Consider the following 21,712-nt stretch of genomic DNA (forward strand, 5'->3'; position numbering starts at 1 on the left):
GGTGACAACCACTGACAGGGTGAGAGTCCTCCCAGTAGGTTAGCAAAGAATTCCTGGAAGAGATTCCCATAGGAGAGGCCTTCATGAATGGACCTGGGAGCTCTCTGTGAGGCAGCCTTCTGTGTGAAGCTGTGCTCTGCTCCGTTGGCCCAGTTCTGCAAGTGTACCTGACTTGGTACACCTGCCTGTTCTTTTGTGCCACCCCTCCTGTTGTTTTCATGGAGGACCATGTTCTGATCTTACCTGCTTCTCGACATAGTGCATTCCCAAAGTGTGGGCTCTCTACACAGTGAAGCTTTGCCTTAAGAGGTGGTAAGTATAGTAGCTCTTGAATAGTTTTATTCAGAAAGAGATTGAGATGTCACATTCACTGGTTCACTCCCCAAATGACTGCAGTATCCAGGGCTCTTCAGGACAAAGCCTGGAGCCTCAAGTTTTACCCTGGTATTGTATGTGGGTGATAGTGGCCCAACTACTTGGGCTGTCCTCTGCTCTCGAAAGTGTACTGACAGGGAGATGGAGCTGCTGGGAGTTGAACAGGCATCCAAAAATGGGTGTTGGTACTGTAGAGAGCAGCTTTGCCCATTATGCCTCAGAACCAGCCCCTGACTTCCCAATTTTAAATCACCCGGGGCCAAGGCAAGAAATATTGCCTGCCGCGGAACTGCAACAGACTGGTTCTATACTTTAGGGGTTGCAGGGGAGAAGCGCCTTCCCAGGCAGCTGGGTACACTTGACTTATTGAAGTCCAGGCTGTCCTAACGGTGGGTTTTCAGTCCAGGATGAACTCCAAGTAAACTGTTCAGTGAGAAATGGCATCTTGATTTTGGTTTACATTAGGACTGAAGTAGACACCCAACGTCCCCAGATGTGAAGGAGACCCTGGGACTCACACTTTTATCCAAGGTCTTTTCTCTCTAATTCATCCTCCTTGGACAGTTGATGGTGCTGTTTCAGCCCTGTTTTTTTTTTTCCCCTTGTGCTGCCTTCTCTCTGCTTCTGCCCTGGCTTAAGTGGGTAGGAGGTATTTGAGATCCTTCACATTCGTTTTCTGGATGAAGAAAACAGATTTGCTGAAATATTCACACAGATATGAGCTGTTGAGTATTTGGGGTGGAGCAACCAGAGAAAAATCCAATCGATTTTCTGATCTGCACTTTTACCTTTCCAATTTCAATGAAAGCACCACATAATAGGTTAGGTATTTTTGTTACCTTTTAGTCCATTTTAATTTTAAGCACAACTGCTGTGAAGAATGACCATCTCTTGTATGAGTTAAAACAAATTGATTCCACAATTCATCTCCTAAGTATGTTATCATGAATAAATGAGAAAGCATACTTTCATAGCAGCTGCAATCATAATGGCATCACTGAATGAAAGGATAGAACAAATTAGAATATATTCTATACAGTAGAATGAACTTTGCTAATGTAAAGGAATGAACTAGCAGTACAGGCAACAGTGTGGACAAATCTGAATACGTCCCACAAAGCACAGACTGTGACTCGGTTGTGATATCAAGTTCAAGGATAGACAGAAATGACCTAAAGTAGTAGGAGTTAGGTTAGTGGGTGGTGTCCCATGGGGATGGGGCTTGGTTGGGGACAGGACACTTTGTGGATATAATGGAGATTACCATCTCTGGCTTGGGATCATGGTGCTAAACCTCATGGGGTTTCCAACAACAGTAATTGAATATGAAAAGTTTAGGGCATGTATTTTTCATTTCATCCAGCTCCAACGAGGGTAAGACTTTATTTGGTGTTAAGGGCATAGCCACTTCGTCTCCACTAAACCAAAACCACACTCTTCTTTTAAGAACAGTCTCTGCTGTTGTTGCACTGTGATGTTTTGCTGGATAGAAACATTTTTCTCATTAAGATAATAGCATATACAACACAGGCAGGATTGTGCCAGTGGAGCCAAGAGTTGGTAGCAAATAAATGGGACTGTGCCTTTGAAATATTTTCATCAATTTCCAAATTGTAAAAAGGCCCATTTTAAGCTCTTAGGTATAAATTACTCTTTTTTGGCAGTTTTATTACTAGGATATTATCAAAATAATTTTAAGCATTTCTATATATGGTATGTTCCAGACAGGTCAAAAGAATTGAAATCATGTTTCTTAAATATAGAACATAAAGGTAATGTGTGTAGAATTTTAGAATGTCACAGCATTGGGCAGATGTAAAAATAATATTTGTAATCCTATGATTAAGAACACCAATCTGTGTCTCTGCACTACTTTATTTTAATTTGAAAGTAAAAATATAAAATGAAATAAATGGGCTTTCTTATTACTTTTATAATATTTGTATTTTGCATTATGAAGATATATTAAACATTTAGTCATGTTGGAAATTGTCAAAGAGGAAGATTTGAGAGCCAAAAGGAAAATGCTTTTAATTTTAAAGACTCAGATTTAGTCTTGGATGCCATAATAGTGAATAATGGGAACTGATCCTAGGCTTCAGAAGAAATATGACCATATGGTCTTACCATTCAGCACTTAATGCTGCTATGAATTTCCAGTTAGACCCCAACCTTCTCATCTCCCCAACGTTTCCCTTCACCTCTGTCATCGCACAAAAATGAAAGGAATCTGAGGCCCTTTTTAGCATTTTCTGAGATACTTTCTGGTGCTAAGAAAATAACTTTATTTTTTGTGTTTTTCCAATAAGGTTTTATAAAAAAAGACAAAAACCCTGGAACATTAATCACATCTACTAGGCTAATTACCGCAACTCTAAAGTTTATTACTTTTAAATATTAACTGCTTAAAATGATTCATTTGGAGATCAAAATGATTAATCCTTCTCAGTCACTAGAAATGTCAGCGGCAGGATTAAGGGATTTAGATGGTCATGTTTACTCAACCTTAAATTTCTGTACTTAAAGACACAACTTAAATAGCTGCAGTTTATCATTGTTTCATGTTAGTGTTTTCCTCTTAGCTCCCCTGCCTAACTGATTGTTAACTAATTTTGGCTGTTAAGTAGGCAAGTGCTTCTTTCAGGCTTGGCTGCCAACCTGCTTTGTAGATTACCTACCAGAAGGTGTGGGTAGATAGATGGAGCTTACAGCACTCCTCAGGACACAGTGGGGGTAATCCTCTCCCCCTGCCTAGGCCTTTATTGGTCTGCTGTCTGGAGTGCCCAGCTTACTGCTCAACTTGTATCTGGTTCCTTGCCATGTGGCCAACTTTGGATCCACATTGTGAATCGCTGTGGTGCTGCTTCAGTCATGATTATTAAACACCTGCTGCTTTATGCCAAACCATACGCATATTTATACCAATGCCTACTGCAGTTTGACTGTCAGATCCCAACAGATATGTTTAGGCACATTAACATCACTAGGACTTAGATTGTTGTGAAGAAATACTAAATACAACTAAGAAGCAAACTCATTTTTGGAATTGATTTGATTAAAACACATTCTAAAGCTACTTCTATAATTACAAATGGTTGATTAAATCCCATTTTTATGGTTGGGCATATAACTGTTTCATGACACAGGCATACAGATGCTCTTTCTTTACAAACCAGTGCATTTACAAGCTAACTTTCCTCCTTTGGGCCACCAGAATGTCCATTTAGTATCTGTATGGTCATGATCCCCTGGAGGCTTTGCAAGTCTTCTCTTGAAGAATTTGAGTGTCCCCACAGCCATTTATTCTAATCCTGCTTTCTCAGCTTGCAAACACACCCAGTAACTCCATCGAGTTCACCTTACCACCCGACCTTGAATTGCAGTTGACGAAGTACCTTTGGGAGGTATGTTGAGACAATTGCTGAGAGGACAACCTGCAACAAACAGCAACTTGTATTTTGAGTAATAATTTGGACTCTGTATGGTGTACAGTTGCCATTTTTGATGTTCCCAGGAAATTTGAGGTTATTCATGTAGGGGGCAGAAAGGTGTGTTACTTCTCCTCACCCTTCACAGTTGACACTCCTCTAACAAGACAAGAGAGAAAAGCCTAAGAAATTAATATGTTTCATCAACACTGTCCATGACAAGGGAGCCTTCGGAAATGCAAACCCAAAGACCAAGGGAAAGCTGACTGTTTTTATGCCTTGATTTCACAACTAGACAGCTGTATACAAAAGTGATCGAACAAAAGGTTAGGATCTCATGAATGGAAATAGACTTAGTGGGGGAAAGGCAGCAGGATGTGTCTTCAGATTCTTCTTGGCCTTTCTGTAGCTTTTCTTCCCACAGTTAGTGGGAGGGGGTGGGCAAGACCGCTCTGGAATGAGTAGCTTCAACTCATCTTTCTTTAAGATTCTCCCACCCTCGCTGTGGAAGGTGAATTCTGGTTTCTGTGACTTGTTTTGAGGGAAAAAGCACGCAGGAAGGCAGGAGATGCACAGGGAGATTTTGCTGCCAATCTCTCACAGTGCAAGGAATTCAGGTTGTCTAAGTGCCATCACTTCCAAAATAATTTCCTGACCCCCAAAGTCAGTATGTGCATTTGGATGTTAAAAACATTAACAGTTCGGGCCCGGCGCCATGGCATAGTGGTTTAAGTCCTCACCTTGAACGCACCGGGATCCCATATGGGCGCCGGTTCTAATCTCAGCAGCTCCACTTCCCATCCAGCTCTCTGTTTGTGTCCTGGGAGGGCAGTCGAGGACAGCCCAGAGCTTTGAGACCCTGCACCTGCATGGGAGACCAGGAAGAGGTTCCTGGTTTCCAGCTTTGGATTGGTATAGCACCGGCCGTTGCGCTCACTTGGGGAGTGAATCATCGGACGGAAGATCTTCCCCTCTGTCTCTCCTCCTCTCTGTATATCTGACTTTGTAATAAAAATAAATAAATAAATCTTTTAAAAAAACATTAACAGATAAATTGAGCAACTTGTAGAAGATAGGTGCTTTTTAAACACACTAAAATAGGCTGGGGATGTTATGTATCTAGTGCAATTCTAAGTTTATATTTTAAAATATGGTTTTGTGAAGGGACTTTTAGGTTAAGAGTTGTAACTTCCTTGGAATCTCTGCCACATGTTGAGGATGGCTATTTCATGTAGATGTTCAAAACTGAACCTAAGGCTGAAGAGCTTGGAGTGTCCTGCAAAATATGCACTAGGAAAGAAGGTTGCATATTTTTTATTTCTCTTTGACCTGCTTATCACTTGACAAGCACAGCAGTAAAAGGAGAGTAGAGAGGAACTTCAGGTAACATGATGGTGGCTGAGTCCACAAGCACCCGTTTGCCTGCTTGAGGTTGTGTGTTGTGTTCCTCCCTTGAAGAACTGTCATTGTATGCCTGAAAAGAAATAAGTCTAATGATACTCACAGCCCAAGGAAAATAAGGCAGAAGTTGTTTCATTTCTATGTACTAAATGTAGATTGAATGATCTATCTACTTTTCAGTCTTGGTTTTAGGGGTTGTTAAGGTAGAGAAACCAGATGGTTGTTCCCCTTTAAAATAATCCATGTATGATGAAGGAAAAAGGAATCATTGAAATGGGGGTGGGGGAAACAAGACTCTTATCTATGTTTCATATAACTTCATTTTTTACAATACATGACAAGGATTCTTAAACTGGCCTTCCCAACAGAAGATACTAAATTAAATTTCTGATTCTGAGAGAGGAACTGTTAAACAAGATCAGGAAAAAGCATGTTGAAAACAAGGTCAGCTTTAATGTTCTTTATTGTGTGTTTTTTAGCTTGAGATAGTTACTACTTAAAAGGAAAGATCCAAAATTCTCAAACAAGAAGCAAGCAGTGCGGGGGCTTCACTCCTAGCTCTGCTTTCTGCCACCAGCTTCCTGCTAATGCCAACCCGGGAGACCACGGTGATGCTCAAGGGTGTGGAGTCCTGCCATTTCATGGCTTCAGCTCAGTGTAGCCTCCGCCATTACAGGCATTGCAACAAATAGAAGTGCTGTTTCCTTTTCTTTTACCCTCTAGCCATCTTTCTGTGTACCTCCTCAAATAAATAAAAAGTTTAGAATATACAGTATAGAAAATTACTGATTTGCTCACAATCCCTTCAAAACCCATCATAACAATACACATCTTGCCTCACCTTGATTCATGCTCAAAACCATAGCATTTCTATCATATGTTGGTACTCTTCCTTTGTTTCCTAAAGTGGAACCATATTATGCATGCTATTCTGTAACTTACATTTTTAGCATAAAATATCTGTAATGGGCTTCCCTCCAAACTTGAAGATAGAGGGCCAAACACTGTCTGTGCTAGCCACAGAATGTTCCATGGCAAGATTATGTAACTTATTAAACCATTTCTTTTCTGGTAAATATTTGGGTTATTTAAATTTTTGCTACAGTTCCATAGCAAGTCTTTTTTTTTTTTTGCACATCTGTGTTTAAAGTTAAGTGATTTTTATTTCTACAAGGTATAGTTCCAAAGCTAAACTTTCTGAGCCAAGGAGTATTCCTAATTTTAATGGGAAAAGTATTTTACAAGGAATAAAAGCAGCATAATGGAAGATAAAGGAAAAAATGATAGATTAAATGAAGAATTCTTATCAGAGGCCCACAAAATCAGCTGTTTTGTAAAACACTAATTCTTATGTACCTCCTAAATTTAGTATCAGTGACCTCTGTTTCAATATCTAACTACAAACTCCTGGTTTTTATTGCAGTATGGTATCAATGACAACCAACAAATAACAAGCATGGGTTAAAACATGCAGATATTAGAACCCTCTTATATTACTGGTAGGAATAGAAATCAGTACAGTTATTATGAAAGTCTGTCATTTCTCAAAAAATTCTACATAGAACTGGCTTGTGATTTAGCATTTTATACGTATACAGCAAAAGAAAAACTTGTACCTAAGTATACTTAGCTGCATTTTCATAATAGGAAAAAAAAAGTACCCGTGGAATGATGCATACTAAAATGATATATCCCTAAATGGAATGTTATGCAGTCACACAAAAAAGGAATAAAATACTAATCCATGCTACAGCATGGAAGAGTTTTGTGAATAAGACCTCAGTGGGATCTCCTTCACTTGACATGCCCTGGTAGGCAGATCTCTGGAGAGGAGTAGGTTGGTGATGGTCGGGAGCAAGCAGAGGGAAGAAGTAAAGGAGAGAGGGGAACTAGCTGATGATAGGAATCAAGTTTCTTTACCTGGAATGGGAGAGTATCTTAATGTTTAAAATTGATTGTGAGCTTGGCTGCAAAAGTCTGTAAGTATACTAAAAACCATTGAACTCTGCTGCCCCTGCAGGTGTGGGACTAGTTCTTCATGTAGTCTCTTCAGCTCATACAGGCATATTATGTGTCATGCCCATTGGCAAGCCTCGCTGATGGCAGCTTGGAGAAGGCACTCTGTCCTGATCAGATGGTGGAGACCATGTGACAGCAAGGTCATACAGATACCGTATTTTTCTCATCCTCATCTTTTCTGAAAGGGATAGGAGTGTGATATGCCAAGCACTTTTGAAGTGTCTGTTCTTACTTTATCCTTTCCAATTTGTCACATGTCCTCCCTCCTTTGTTTTCTAGTGTGAAACTTCGTGTTTTTAAAGATACAATCTGCCTAGATTGTGTTTATTCAATTTTTTGTATAGATTACAAATTTATGGCTGTCATAAAGCAAAAATGCTCAATCTGATGCAAGCTAACCTTGCCTTCTAATCACATTGAATTCCACCCTTAGGTATACTTTGTTCTTGGTGGAACTTACTGTTTTGGTCCTGTTTCAAATTGTGATTGAGAACTCTTGTTAGCTCCACTGATAGAGGTTACCAAAATCGCAAAGTGCCGGAGTAGTCAGCTGTAGTCACGTAAAATAATACTGAGACTGTTTAAAATGAATATGGAAATTAAGGTAATGATGTAATTATTTTAATAAGGAATCAATTTATTTATTTATTAAATATATTCCTTGTGTATAAACGGATTCACCCCCCATGTTGGAAAATAATTTTTTTAAAATATTAACATAAAGAGAACTGATTTCATTTTTTTCATAGGTACTGTTCTTTTTTTTAAGATTTATATTATTTTTATTAAACAGTCAGATATACAGAGAGGAGGGAAATACAGAGAGGAAGATCTTCCATCAGATGATTCACTGCTCAAGTGACCACAATGGCTGGAGCTCAGTCAGTCCAAAGCCAGGGGCCAGGAGCTTCCTCCGGGTTATCACATGTGGGTGCAGGATCCCAAGGCCTTGGGCCATCCTCTTTCCCAGGCCACAAGCAGGGAGCTGGGTGGCAAGCGAGGCTTCGGGATTAGAACTGGTGCCCATATGGGATCCTGGCGCATGCAAGGCAAGGACTTTAGCTGCTAGGTTACTGTGCTGAACCTTCATAGATATAGTTCTAAAATGATATGGGAATTACTCCAAGGAACACAGGCTTTTACAACCTGAAGAACCCATAGAAAAGAAGAATTAATTGTTCCTTACTTGAAGCCAAAGCTGAAATGAAGTGTTTAGCTGGGCTCCTGGGCATCAGAGATTCCTTAGTCTGCCCTTCTGCTTTCCACATCTTTCTGCCTTAACTCCCCCTCACACTGGCCCAACCTGAGCCCATCCGTTCCACCCACTGCATGCCTCAGCAGCTGTCTCTTCTCCTCGTCAGGGACCTTCTCTCTTCTCCTTCTTCCCTATGTGTCCATAAACATAGCCTGTCTTGCTCAACATTACCGCATGGTGGAAAATCAGACTAATTTATTCTAGTTCAACAGATTTCTGCAGGGGTATTTGCATTAAAACAAGGAATCCTAAAAATCAAAAGGGCTTAACCAAAGAAAAAAATTGGCAACAGTAGAATGTGAAGCACTGAGACAGGTCTGGGATACAGATGTTATTGAATAAAGCCAATGACAGGAACAAAAGGTGGTGGTGGTGTGACTTTTCGAACATGATTTTAACATGATCCTCTTTCCAACCCTAAATGACACATTCTCTCTGATTGTTGATAACCTTGTCATAGAATTTATTTTTTTTAAGTCTGTTTTCAAAAATTTAGCCCTTCTTTATGTTGGCCACATTTGCAAGGAACAAGTCATGACAGTCTTAAAGGATAAGAAAACAGAATGGTAAAGTGATTTGGATGGAGTTAGTGAGTGACTTCAAAGAGGTCCAAGATCATGTTTAGTGTTCTTCATAGGAACAAAAGCAGACTTACTTTTTAAAAGATTTATTTATTTTTACTGGAAAAACAGATTTACAGATAGAAGGAGAAACAAAGAAAAAGAACTTCCATCTGCTGATTCACTCCCCAAGTGACCACAACGGCCAGAGCTGAGCAGATGCAAAGCCAGGAGCTTCTGCTTGGCTTTGCACGCAGGTGCAGGGTCCCAAAACTTTGAGCCATCCTCAACTGCCTTCCCAGGCCCCAAGCAGGGATCTGGAAGGGAAGTGAAACAGCTGGGATACAAACTGGTGCCTATATGGGATCCCGGCACATGTAAGGCAAGGACTTTAGCCATTAGGTTATCACGCTGGGCCCAAGGCAGGCTTTTAACAAAGAAATCTGACCGGGAGTCCTCCTGTGGGACTTGCTTTCTAGCCTTCATTTCAGAAGCAGTCTTAGAAAGATGGGAGTGTTGGTGAGACACTGACCTCTGTGTCCGTGGAGCTGGGGACACTCATGATGCCTGGGGTGTTTAGTAGCAGGATGGACTGTGTTTACAAACCTGGAGAGCAAGTAAGAGTTCAAGTTCCTGCTTTCCTTCACTCTATGGCTTTTTGCATCAGAGTGGCAGGTACTGTGAGAAGTCAGTAACTTGGAAAATGCTTCAAGTTGCAGTTAAGAGATGAGAAAGAGAATTTTATTGTCTCCTAGCTTCCCTCCTCTTTGTTCTCCAACGTGGTCAACTGCCCAGATGAAGGGTGAATACAGAGGATTTTACTGCTTGTCCTTTTAAAAAGCTATTTGGTATTGTTACTTTGCAAAGTCAACCTACATGATGGCAATAGTTAGATGTTCTAGAGCCCCTCTGCCTCAGTGCTGTACACTGGGTATCAATAAGAGCAAGGAAGGTCTTCCCGAGCAATTCCTTGAGCTGTCCACAGTGGCACTGGTCATGTTTGCCTTTACTTTCATAAGCAGATCCACAAAGATTCTTTGAAAACACTGGCAGTAGTTTCATGGACTTGTCTACTGGCTTACTGGTCAACAAGCACTCAGTCTCTTGGTGATTCTTTCTCTGGACCTACTATTCAGATACTATGATTCTCTGATCAGGGCAGTTTGGTTTGCAGCAAATTGTGCAACTTACTTTCATTATTTATGAATGTCTTTGTCAGAATGCATTTGGAAGCTTGACCAAGATAACACTGATTCCAACTCCTGATATGACCACAGCAATAAAACAGTTAACCACAGGTTAAAATGTGCGAAGGCCTGAAGGGTGCTAATATCGTTACTCGCAAATATTTACTATGTTGCATGCCATGTTTGATTTATTTTCTACATGATTGAGCATGTTATTTTCTTGCAAATAATTTATATGTTCTCTCTTTTAAAATGTGTGTATTTTTCATAAAAGCCAATTAACTTTAAAATGTTCATGGATTTTAAAAAATGTTGATGGATTTCAGAAATAAGAGAATTAAAAGCAGTATTATAAATGCTTAATATTCTTAAAAGGTTTAGTTATTAGATAAAAAGATTTAAATTTGTCTTATATGGTATTATTTTTCACATATGTTTTGGTCCTAGTTAGTGTCTAAATCTTAGCTTCAACCATGTCAACAAGTGATAAGATATGGAAAACCCATAAATATATATGTGTAATACCAGCAAATATTTTTCTTACTCTTTGTAGCCACAGATATCATAAAACATATGTGAAATTTCAAGAATATATACAAGATTGGAAAAGCCATTAATAATAGCAGTCATTTTAAAGTGTCACCTAATTTAAACACTTTTGCTTTAAGTTATTGCAGTGTCATGAGTTTTATTATGCTCAATTTATTAGTAAAGGCCTGCAGAGTTCACAGCCATTTATTTTTCAGGGAACTTGACTTTATCATTAAATACATAATACCCCCGTTTTATTTTATAAAAATTGGTGTATTCTGATCAATACAGATGTTTCCAGGTGTTTTTTAAAGGCAAAAAGGCCAGGAAGTCTAAGATGTCCCAAATGTACCCCAGATATTCAAGATGTTCCATGCTACGCTCTAAATTTTAGTGTATGTATGCACACACACACAGACACACACAATACAGAGGATACAAGTTTATATTGGTTGCTAAGTTAAGGCAGGACGGTACAAGACCAGTGAACTCACTTCTGTTTCCTCTTCCTCAAGAAACTGTTCTTAGGCGGAAAGACACTATCTTCCAAAGAACTGACTTCTGAGTGGGAAGAGAAATGACACTGTTTAATCCTAAAACCGCATCCCAGGACAATTTTGATTGCTTTCCAAGTTTACCAAAAGCACCTCCTGTCCCTAAGAGCCATTTCTCCCTCTGCGAGGAGTTGTCACATCTGTGCTCCTTGACCTGCCTGTTTCTCTGGGGGTGCTTTATGGGTTTTCACAGTTGAAGCTGGAGCTCAAGGCCCAGGGAATGCCAGGGCAGCAGGGCCACCTCCCACCCTCCTGTCCCTGGCACTCATCTGACCTTATGCTGTGCCAAGTGAATGTGAACACCTGGGGTGGACAGCTGAAAACATTGAATGCTTGACTGTTTATTTCAGGGAAATATACTTTAAGAAAAAAAATCACCAACTGCTAATCATGTACTCACTAGTTGTTATCTTTTTTTCCCCCCTAATTAGGACAGAATTTTACCCTAAGGCAGTTAGGAGTTTGCGAACCAGCAACTCGAAGAGGACTGGCATTTTGTGCGGAAATGGGGCTTCCCCACAGAGGTTACTCTATCAGTGCAGGGTCAGATGCTGATACTGAAAATGAAGCAGTGATGTCCCCAGAGCATGCCATGAGACTTTGGGGCAGGGGGGTCAAATCGGGCCGCAGCTCCTGCCTGTCAAGCCGGTCCAACTCCGCCCTCACCCTGACAGACACCGAGCATGAGAACAAGTCGGACAGTGAGACTGGTAAGTCACATTTTCTGCTTTATGATGTTGCCATTCAGTGCTTCTGTGTGTTTTGGTTGACTGTGGGGATGTGCTTTCCTCTGTTTCTTCCTTTTCTCTCCTAATGTAGTAGAACCAAAAGAAAAAATGCCCTTGAATAATGCATTTTATTTTGTTCCTGGAAAAAAAAATCAATATTCAACATTAGATTGTTAAATTATGCAAGCTGTTTTATGATGTGTTTGCTGGATTTTTGAAAAACAATTTAATTGTGTACAAGGAGGGGGAAAAGATTAGCTTTGACTTATCTTGGACCATATCACCTGTTATTCTCTGTGGAGGAGCAAAGCAAGTGTTGATAAAGTTTGTCCCAAAGCCTGCTTACAATCAAAGATGTCTTTGTAGATTCTTCTTGAAGATACCTTAAAGAAGTTGCAGAATCAGAATGGATGAGTGAGCACACAGAATAGTTTATTAACAGGGCTCAAGTGATTGAAGAACACATTTGATCATGCTTTAAACTTACTAGCTGATGAGAGCCACTGCAATCTGGGTAAGGAGGGGGAGTGTGGCCTTTGATGTGCCTAGGGGACAGGATTACTGTGCAATTAAGTCCACATGCCAAACTTGGATTTCGGAGAAGCGGCGGCTTTCTATAGTGTAAGAAAAATATCTTTATACATGATCAGGACTCCATCTCTGTTTATTGCCAGTGCAAGATAATACATGGAAGAAAAATAGTTGATTTATATGCAGTAATGTACTTAAAAGAAATCTTAATTTTTGGCCAGTGCTGCTTCTGAGAAGGAATTGGAGCGACAGTGCCAATACTGCGGAACACAACTTTTCTCCTTCAGCTTGTAACATATCAACAGTGCACTTGCTGCTTCTGTGGAGTTTTTAATGCCGAGCGTGTCCAATGCATCAAAAAGCAAAGAGAAAATTAAAATAGAAGAATCACATGACACTTGAAAGGAAAGATGTTGTTTCATTGGTGATATTTCTTATTTATTAAACAACTTTGTCAGTTTTTCTTTGTAATAGAAAATCAGATCTCGGGTTAGCTTTTGATATTACTGGGTCATAGTGTAGAATTGTGCCTCATATTTCCCTCTGCTTACTAATCGTTTCTTCTCTATTCATGAAAAAAATGAGTCTAATTTAAGCCATCAGAGAAAATTTCTTTTCTTATGTAGAATATTTCAGTGCATTAAGCAAAGGCAAGATCAGTTAATACTCTATGCTCAATGTCTTCATTTTGGGTTTTGTTTCTTAATGGAGACTGGCTTTGTGCCAACAGAAAACAAGGATAGCTTTTTTATTTGTTTGTTTTGTTGTTTGTTTTGCTTTGTTTTTTTTTTTGACAAAATGAGTCTTACATCAAGCTGGTAGCATTTCCTACAACTACTCTATTCCTCTTAGTTAAATCCTGTATTTACATCATTTTTCAATGTACAATCAAAAGACACTAACCTTACATACATGTGATTTGATACAAGAATTGCTTCCTATCCATTTGCACTTCATACGAAACTCCTTGAGCAGGTCATTGGTTATATTCAAATGAAGCATTTGGCATTTGATTTTCCTTAACTGTGCAGTAAAGTGTGTGTTGTTACAGGAAAGAAGAGGACACAGCAGTGTAATACATTCAGTTTTGATTATCTGTGTTGTGAAAGGACCATATCCATCTTGATTAAGTATTTTTCATCTTGGGTAGGCTTGTCCTTTCTACCCAAAACGTTTATAGAATCTCTTTCTCTCTGTTAGCAAGTACATGTTGCTGTTGTATCTGAATCAGTGAAATACAAATTAATTTTAATATTTTAATAATTACTTCTGTGCATCTGCTATAACTATCCCAGGGTGAATTCCCAGGCACAAATAGTATTTGTGTATGTATGTGTATGTGTGAGTGGGGGGGGTACGACACTGTACATTTTATAATCTTTAACTGACAGTGAACGGTATCCACATCACTGGGAGGAGTTTTTCCACATCACTGCAAGGGTTATTATTAACTACAGAAGAAATTCACTCCCCAGGGGCTCACAGAGACATCCAGGCAAGAACAGTTACCATCTTTCCTTTCTTCAAGTGGTAGTTATGGAGCAGAATGGAGAGGGACTAGCAGTGTGTGTCGGGGGCCTTACCTTGGAACTTCAGCACATTTGGGGGCAGTTGTTGAGAGCCCACAGGTCAGTTGAGAGTGGAACATGTCCCAGTGTTTGTGGACTCGGGTGAAGTTATGGCTTAGACTTGTGTTCATTCTTGTTACTGGAGATTGAGTTATAGTTGTGTTGTTAAACAACATTTTGATGGAGTAAGAATTACCAGCGTCGTCAGTTAAGAATAGAAAAACAAAAGAGAAAATAGGTAAGTTTTCTTAATGAATATGTACAAAGCTTCACAATTCATTTGGTATGTATGGCCATAGGAACATTTCAGATTAATTCATTCTATGATTTCAGTGATTACTTAGAAGGAATGAGATTTCATTATAATAATTGATTATATTAAGAACTGTGGAAGCTTAGTTTTCTGAGTTCCATAGAAAACCTTATCATTGTGAATTTTGGAGTTAAAAGAGGGGTGAAATGTTTTTTTTCTTATATAAAAAGAAGCTGTGCTTTGTGTTTCCTGAACTGGATTATAGGAAAAACTAAATTTGCTATCATATGAAGATTAACATTTTTATAGTCACTCAACATCTTTATAAAGCTTTAAAACTAATACTTTTGCTTTCATTACTACTTCTAACCCAATGTTTCTAAGTGTGAAATTGCTGGAGGAATTTGATTTTCTCTTCACATGTTACAAATTGCTCTAAGTTTGAAACATTTGATTTTGCTGTTACATTTTCTGTTGACGCCCCTTTATTGTCTAATGGTTTTTATATATGTATTAGGTTGAGATGTGTCTGCAGAGGTCTATCCTTGCCAAGAGTGGGAGAGAGATGAATAAGATAACTTGCCAAAATGAAACCAATGTTAGGCAGCAGACACTAGTTTATTTCATCTGGAGTAACAGAAATCTTTGTTTACTATGTCTTTTGAAGTGAAACCATGTTACTCAATGTTTGTAAAATTATACAGGTGAAATGGCTGATGGTCTGGTTATAACTTTCAAAAAGAGTTTGATCACTAAAAGAGGTCAGATTTCACTTATTGCTTGATAAAGAGATTGACAGTTCAAGTTTAGAATGTAATAGAACTACTGTGAGGCTGATGAATTTTTTTTAAGATTTGCTTTTATTGGAAAGGCAGATATACAGAGAGGAAAGATGGAGAGGAAGATCCGTCAGTTGATTCATTCCTCAAGCGGCCACATTGACTAGAGCTGAGCCAATCCAAAACCAGAAGTCTGTAGCCTTTTCCAGGTCCTTCATTTGGATGCAGAGTCCCAAGGTTTTGGGCCGTCTTCAACTGCTTTCCCAGGCCACAATCAAGGAATTGGATGGGAAATAGGGTTGCTGGGACATGAACCAGTGTTTGTATGGGATCCTGATGTGTTCAAGACAAGGCCTTTAGCCATTTAGGCTGCCAGGCCGGGCCAGAGGCTAATGAAATTTTGATGGCCTGACCATCCTGTGAGAGTGAAAGAACATTCAGACCGTGTCACACATTTCCATGTTATCAGAGATTCAAAGCAAGTGTTAAGATTCTGTTTTTATTCTGCAAAACTAAGTCTTCACCAACCATGGAAGTTTGAAACAGAACAGAATTTTGACGGAAAGCAGAGTACGTTGAGTTTCTTATAGGATTACCTGTGACAATCTTCTGCTGCAATGAGGATGTGAGAGAAGTCCTGTCTTGCCACCTTTGGCCACCATGGTGGCCGTTGTCACTGAGAGTCAGCTGCCAGGCTGTGCCAGCTGGCAGATAATGGAGGAGTAGTGACTCATGCCCACCTATCCACAGCAGGTCTGGTAAGCTGTTTAAAGGTTCCACAGTAAATGCAATTGGACACTCAAATCAAAGGTGAAAATATCAGCATGCTTTGGATTATTTCACGTATCTTCGCTGCCTGATGTGTTGTTCAAAAACTCCTGTTTGAATTCGGGCTATCCAGCTTTGCAAATCGTCTGATCTCTATTCCAAATTCCTATTTAAATGTCACAAACAGAACATTTTTCACTTCTTTCAAAACTTCAGCCTTTAAAAATGTTGACATTGTTTCTGCCAAGCATGGAGTGTGCCTAGCCCTCCAGCAGTGCAGCCGCAGGAAAGCTGCCTTGGTTCAGAAGCTCACCAGGGGTCATGATTCTTCATTCTTTCCTGGCTCTCTTTCCTGAATCACCCAGCACAGAACATCCCAGCATTTCTACCTGCTACCTTCTCTATCTTACATACCTATGGGACTCCTTCAGCTTGCTCCTTCTGCTCTTCTCTGGATCTCTTGATGTTGCTTGGGGGAAATTGACCTTTGGTATCAGACACTGCTTGGAGAGTTCATGGAGAGCAATGATAGGGAACATGTTGTCTGGAGGCAAACATATCTGGAGGGAGCATGTCTGTTTCGCATTCGCTTTACTACTTGCTGGCTCTGTGACTGTGGGCAAGACACTTTGTCTTCTTGTGCTCTAAATAAAGTAGTAACGGTTATCGTGAAGAATTCAGATGGCTACAAAATAGTGCCTTCCGTCTAGTGAGCTACAAAGAAGTATGTGCTCTTATTATTATTTGCAACAGGTGGACAATAGCTCAGTCTTATGTAGCTATGAAAAATATGGAATGCAGTTCCTATATGGGTCTGGCCTGCAAGAAATGCCCGCTTCTCCCTTGCCTGCCCCACCCTGTGGTGACCCTCCCTCTGTCTGTGTTAGTCAAGGCTTTGTCCCTGAGCAGTATGAGGGAAAATGAAAGATCTCCAGAGGAGATGCTAATAATTTACATAGCCTGGAATTTCTGTCACTACTTATGAACTCACTTATTTTCCTCCAAAACCCTACTTCCTTTTTAATTTACTGTAATTAAATGAATGTGAACTGGAAGGTGCCGATAATTAGTCTGATGGCTATAAACTTCAAAGATTCCAGCCTGCTCTTTCTCCTCTTGGCCAAGGGAAATTTCCCAGGTAGCGTTTCCCTCAAAGGCATGTTCCTTAGACAGCCAGTCAATTAAAAGACAATTTAACTGATGCTCATCAGTTCACACAATAAAATAAATCATTCCGGGAAGACTTTATTTCTCACCTGGGGTCTTAGCCTTGTACCTATTGTAGGGCTCCACTAATGCCACACTAATTGTGCAAGATACTGAAGTAGTCAGGGCTAATTTAGTTAACAAAAAGGAGAGAACAAAGCGTGTCTGTTTTAATGTAGTAGATATTGCTTTGCACACCTGAAACTCTCTGCAAGGAACCAATTTTTCTTGTTCTTTGAAATAGCATTTTAACAACCTACTTTCTGGATGGAGAGAAAAGTCTGGAAACTGAGTTATTATAATTTATAAAGAAAAGAGATTCTCCGTAAGTCAGTTTGGTCATTTGTGCCATTTGCGTGATTCTCTCGGCAGAGAACTTTAGCTCGTGTGCCATCTGAATTTCCATGTCAGGTGGCATATGTTCTCTGGAAGAGTAGGCTGCATCAAGACTCTTTCTGAGCAACTGTATATAGCAGAGAGAGAGGAAATGGAAGGACTTGCAGCATTTTATTACCAATTAAACCGTAGAAGAGTTGGGAGAAACTGCTAATGGCATTGGAGACCCTGTTATGTGACATACTTCTGAGGCTTCTAGCAATGACACAGATGGCATTTCTCTGCTGGCTCATTCCACAAAGGGAATAGTATTTGGATTTTCTGAAGATAATTTGAAGAGGGACACACTTTGTGTGTGTGCGTGTGTGTGTGTGTGTGTGTGGCTCAGTAGCCTAATTCCATTCCTTCAGCTTTCTCCAAGACTCTTTCTTTCAACCTACTTTGGAAATGATGGAATTCCATTCCTTTAAGAAATAAATGCCATTTCAGTGTTATTCTAATTTTATGAGATTCTATAACACATACTGAATTATAACTTGAATATAAATTCCATTATGGGCTCTCTTCTGGCATGTAATGGTCAATTCTGGCATGCTCTGCTGTAATAAATTACATTTTATGTTTTAGTTGCTGTGGCATGTCAAGAAAAAGAGCAAAAGTAATATTTTCATGTGCTTACTAAATCAAACTCTGAATTAAAAGGCTGCTTTGCAAAAAAAATAGTCAAATAGTTTCTAATATATGAAAATAATTATATTGCCTTGATATAGGTACATTTACAGTTTCAATTGTAACTTGTGATTCTGTGAGCAAAAACATCCATATTTCACATAAGGATGAAACACATTCATTTTGTGGATGTATATAAATCACCATGAATAGAGTAAGTTCTGGCTTAAATAAATTTGAAACAACATAGAGTTCTCTGAAACTAGGATGGGGTCCTATGGAGTTTACTGGCATTATTATCATTCCTTAGTGTGTCTGTGTGTTTGTGGTTTTTCCCATGCCAAGAGGATTTGCAGGAAACTTGGCACTTTGCTGTTCCTCACATAGATGTTGCCTTTTCTCCTCAACTCGACTTGGCATTTTAAGTATTTTTGTTCAAAGTGTATAGCATCTGTGGTAGCTCCATTTAAATTCTAATGTTCTTTTAGTCGTAAAGCTGAAATCAAAGTGAAGCGTACTACGCACATATCAAAACTGATGATGTGTGCTATTTTGATTTTTGAATGTGTTTTTGATATCCTTGAAAAAATCACAGTGGTAGCAGTAAAATTGTTTTAATTAATGAGTTGAACAGCAGCGACTGCTGAATCAGGCTTATAGATGTAATTATCACTGAAATAGAAAAAAATAAGTGTTAGAGTCGTATTACCTTCGTTTATTTGCCATTTCGAGGGTAGTCAAGTGTTTGAAGAGCAGTTCACTGATTGTTTTTGTGTTCTATTTAAAGAACTGTCATAGCAGTTTCATTTATTAATATAGCATGTAATTTTCTATGTGAAAAATCTTATGCATTATTTACTGAGTAGTCTGAATGATAGTTTCACTATATTGAGATGTTCTTAGGTGTATTAGTTGAGTTGAAGTAGTTTTCCCTAATGATTAGACTGTACATAGCATTAATGTAAACTATAGTTGAATGATTATTAAAATAAATGCAAGTGCATTATCACATTAAGGAAAAAAAGGCAATTAGAAATGTCTGGCAATTATTACCTTGACTTTAAATATTATTTCCAATAGCACAGAACACAGAATGTAAAAACTGAATTAAGTTTGTATGTTACTTGTTAGATTGATTATTTAGTATACCAGCTACATCTTCATTCAATGACTGATAAATGTCGACCATTGTACCAGGTGCTGGAAAAATAAAGAATGAATAAAGATGCAATTCCTGACCTCTCAAAACTTACAAACTGGTTATGCAAACAGGAAAGTAAACATGTTATTATGACTTAATGTGGTAAGTGTTCTTACACCATAATATGCTAAGTCAGTGTGAGCCTAAGGTGAATTGTTGCCAGTAGAGAGGGGGATAGGAGAGGAAAGAATGCTTTATGAAGAAGAACAAAATGGGATTGGAATAGAAGCTTAAAGGATGTGTAGGCACTGGAGACAAAGCAGCTAATGGAGCGATGAGTTAGATAACCAGGATAGTTCCAGAAATCACATTTCTTTGGGGCGGGGACCCAGGACATTTAGGCTGCACAAGTAGCCCTGGGACACACCTGTGGACCTTGCTGAGAATCATACTTTTTCCTGAAGATATTAGGGGGGTGCTAACAGAATTGAATGTAAAACAGTAGTATAATCATAGGGACATTTAAAAAGCAGTCAGAAGGCAAAGTAGAATGATGAGTGTTTAAGCTCGGTAAGGACATGGGCTTGTTCAGCGTAAGACCTGTGCTCACTCAACTTCATCCAGTACATGAACCTGGATGTCAGTAAGTTATGTTGAATTAACAAGTAAGAGCCAGAAATCAAGTTTGTAGGCAAAGTGGCTGGTTAGGTAGGATTGTAATTATCAAAGTGGAGAAAGGAAACCCAGTCAAATACAAGGTGACTGATTCATTGCATGAGATCAGGAAGGGAGACATTGAAAAAAATCATCTTTTTGGACGTGGGTGAGTGATGCAAGTTGGAGGGTGGAATGTACGGTTTACAACAAAGTCAGTACATCAGACAAAGACAGATTGTGTTTGCAGTATCTACAGGGCTTTAAAATTCAATAATTTATTGGGCAATTTTATAGGTACAAAAAAATTTATAGGCACGCACATATAGGCACAAAACCCTATTGGCACAAAACCGGGATGTTTAATTTTTAATCTAAAATGAAAAGTGAAAAGCTGTGGGACACAATTGAACATCTTCACAAAAGCAAATAGTGAGAACTGTAGAGAGCTGAAGGTAAAATCCTACATTTACCAGTGTCTGAGAGAAGGATGTAAAGCAGCACCAATGACAGGAACAAGAAGCAGCTTCTGTGGGGGCAAAGGCAGAAGAACCGATGACAGAAACAAGACAGGATGTCACCAGTGAAGTCAAATGCTTTCCCACGCTATGGTGCGTGCCGAAGATATGCTGTGATCTAGACAGGGAGATGTGGTATAAACTGATAATACATGTAGCAGATTCAAGAGGCCATATCTTCAGAATGCTTGGGGAGAAAGCACATTCTTATTCAAACTTAATGGTGTATCTGGGATAGTTCTGGAGAAATTGAATTAAAAGTATATTTTGGAGGGACACTGTGGTAGCATATTAGGCTAAGCCTCTATCTGCAGTGTCTGCATCTCAATTGCATACTGGTTTAAGTCCCAGTTGCACTACTTCTGATCCTGTTCCCTGTTAACACATCTGGATAGGCAGCAAAAGATGACCCAAGTCCTTGGGCCCCTAGACCCATGAGTGGGACCCAGAAGAAGCTTCTGGCTTCAGGTTGGCTTAACTCCAGTCATGGAGAGTGAGCCAGCAGATAGAAGATTTTCTCTCTCTCTCTCTCTTTGCTGTCTATCTCTCCTTCTCTTTCTGTCTCTGCTTCTTTCTCTGTAACTCTGCCTTTTCAATTAAAATAAGCAAATCTTTTAAAAGTGTGTTTTGATACAAGTAGTGTAGCATACATGATTTTTCATAGTATTCACTCCCTCTGAACTTATTGTAGATCCTTTGCATGCATTGATTTCAGATTTTTTGTATTATCTTTTAGCTTCATTTTCATGATTTTTTCAAGTGCTCTCATCTTTATAGACATAATATTTGCAATCACAATTCATGAACAATCAAGGCATTTTAAAAGATTATTTTTAAAAGAAATATTCAAAAAGAGATCAAAGAAATCTAGTTGCAATGTTAAATAGACATAGAACTGGGTTATAGAAAATCCAGAGTAGTAGTTATTTGCTTATTAAAAATTTGGGAAATTATGACATTGTGAAGCAGTTATTGAGACTAAACTGGTTAGTATCAAAGTGGTGAGCGTGAAGTAGATTTCCAACCGGTTTATACAGGAGAGTTAAAGTTCACAACAGAGATCTTCAAATTTTGACATACAGCAGATGGAGAATCCTAGGGGATTTGAAAGTGCTTGAATGAAATGTCAGTTGCTGCTGAAAACAAGTATGAAACATTTCCTTATAATGGACTGTGTCTCATTTCCTGTGACTTTGGTACTGCTGTTTGGGTAGTAGGGTACAAAGTGAGCTTTTAGGTGAATCAAGTTGT

The 21,712-nt window shown here is 39.1% G+C and overlaps 1 protein-coding gene across 2 annotated transcripts in view; it reads left to right on the top strand.

The window, feature by feature from the left end:
- TENM3 (teneurin transmembrane protein 3) overlaps positions 1 to 21,712 on the top strand; it is a 442,234-nt gene that overhangs the window by 8,882 nt on the left and 411,640 nt on the right. For both annotated transcript variants that reach the window (XM_040965819.1, XM_040965818.1), the window contains exon 2: positions 11,742 to 12,020. In XM_040965819.1, the coding sequence (XP_040821753.1) occupies positions 11,742 to 12,020 (279 nt within the window). The remainder of the gene's footprint in view (positions 1 to 11,741; positions 12,021 to 21,712) is intronic.

Source organism: Ochotona curzoniae, unplaced genomic scaffold (assembly GCF_017591425.1).
Source record: "Ochotona curzoniae isolate NIBS_2020 unplaced genomic scaffold, NIBS_Ocur_1.0 scaffold_4505, whole genome shotgun sequence".
Taxonomy (NCBI): domain Eukaryota; kingdom Metazoa; phylum Chordata; class Mammalia; order Lagomorpha; family Ochotonidae; genus Ochotona; species Ochotona curzoniae.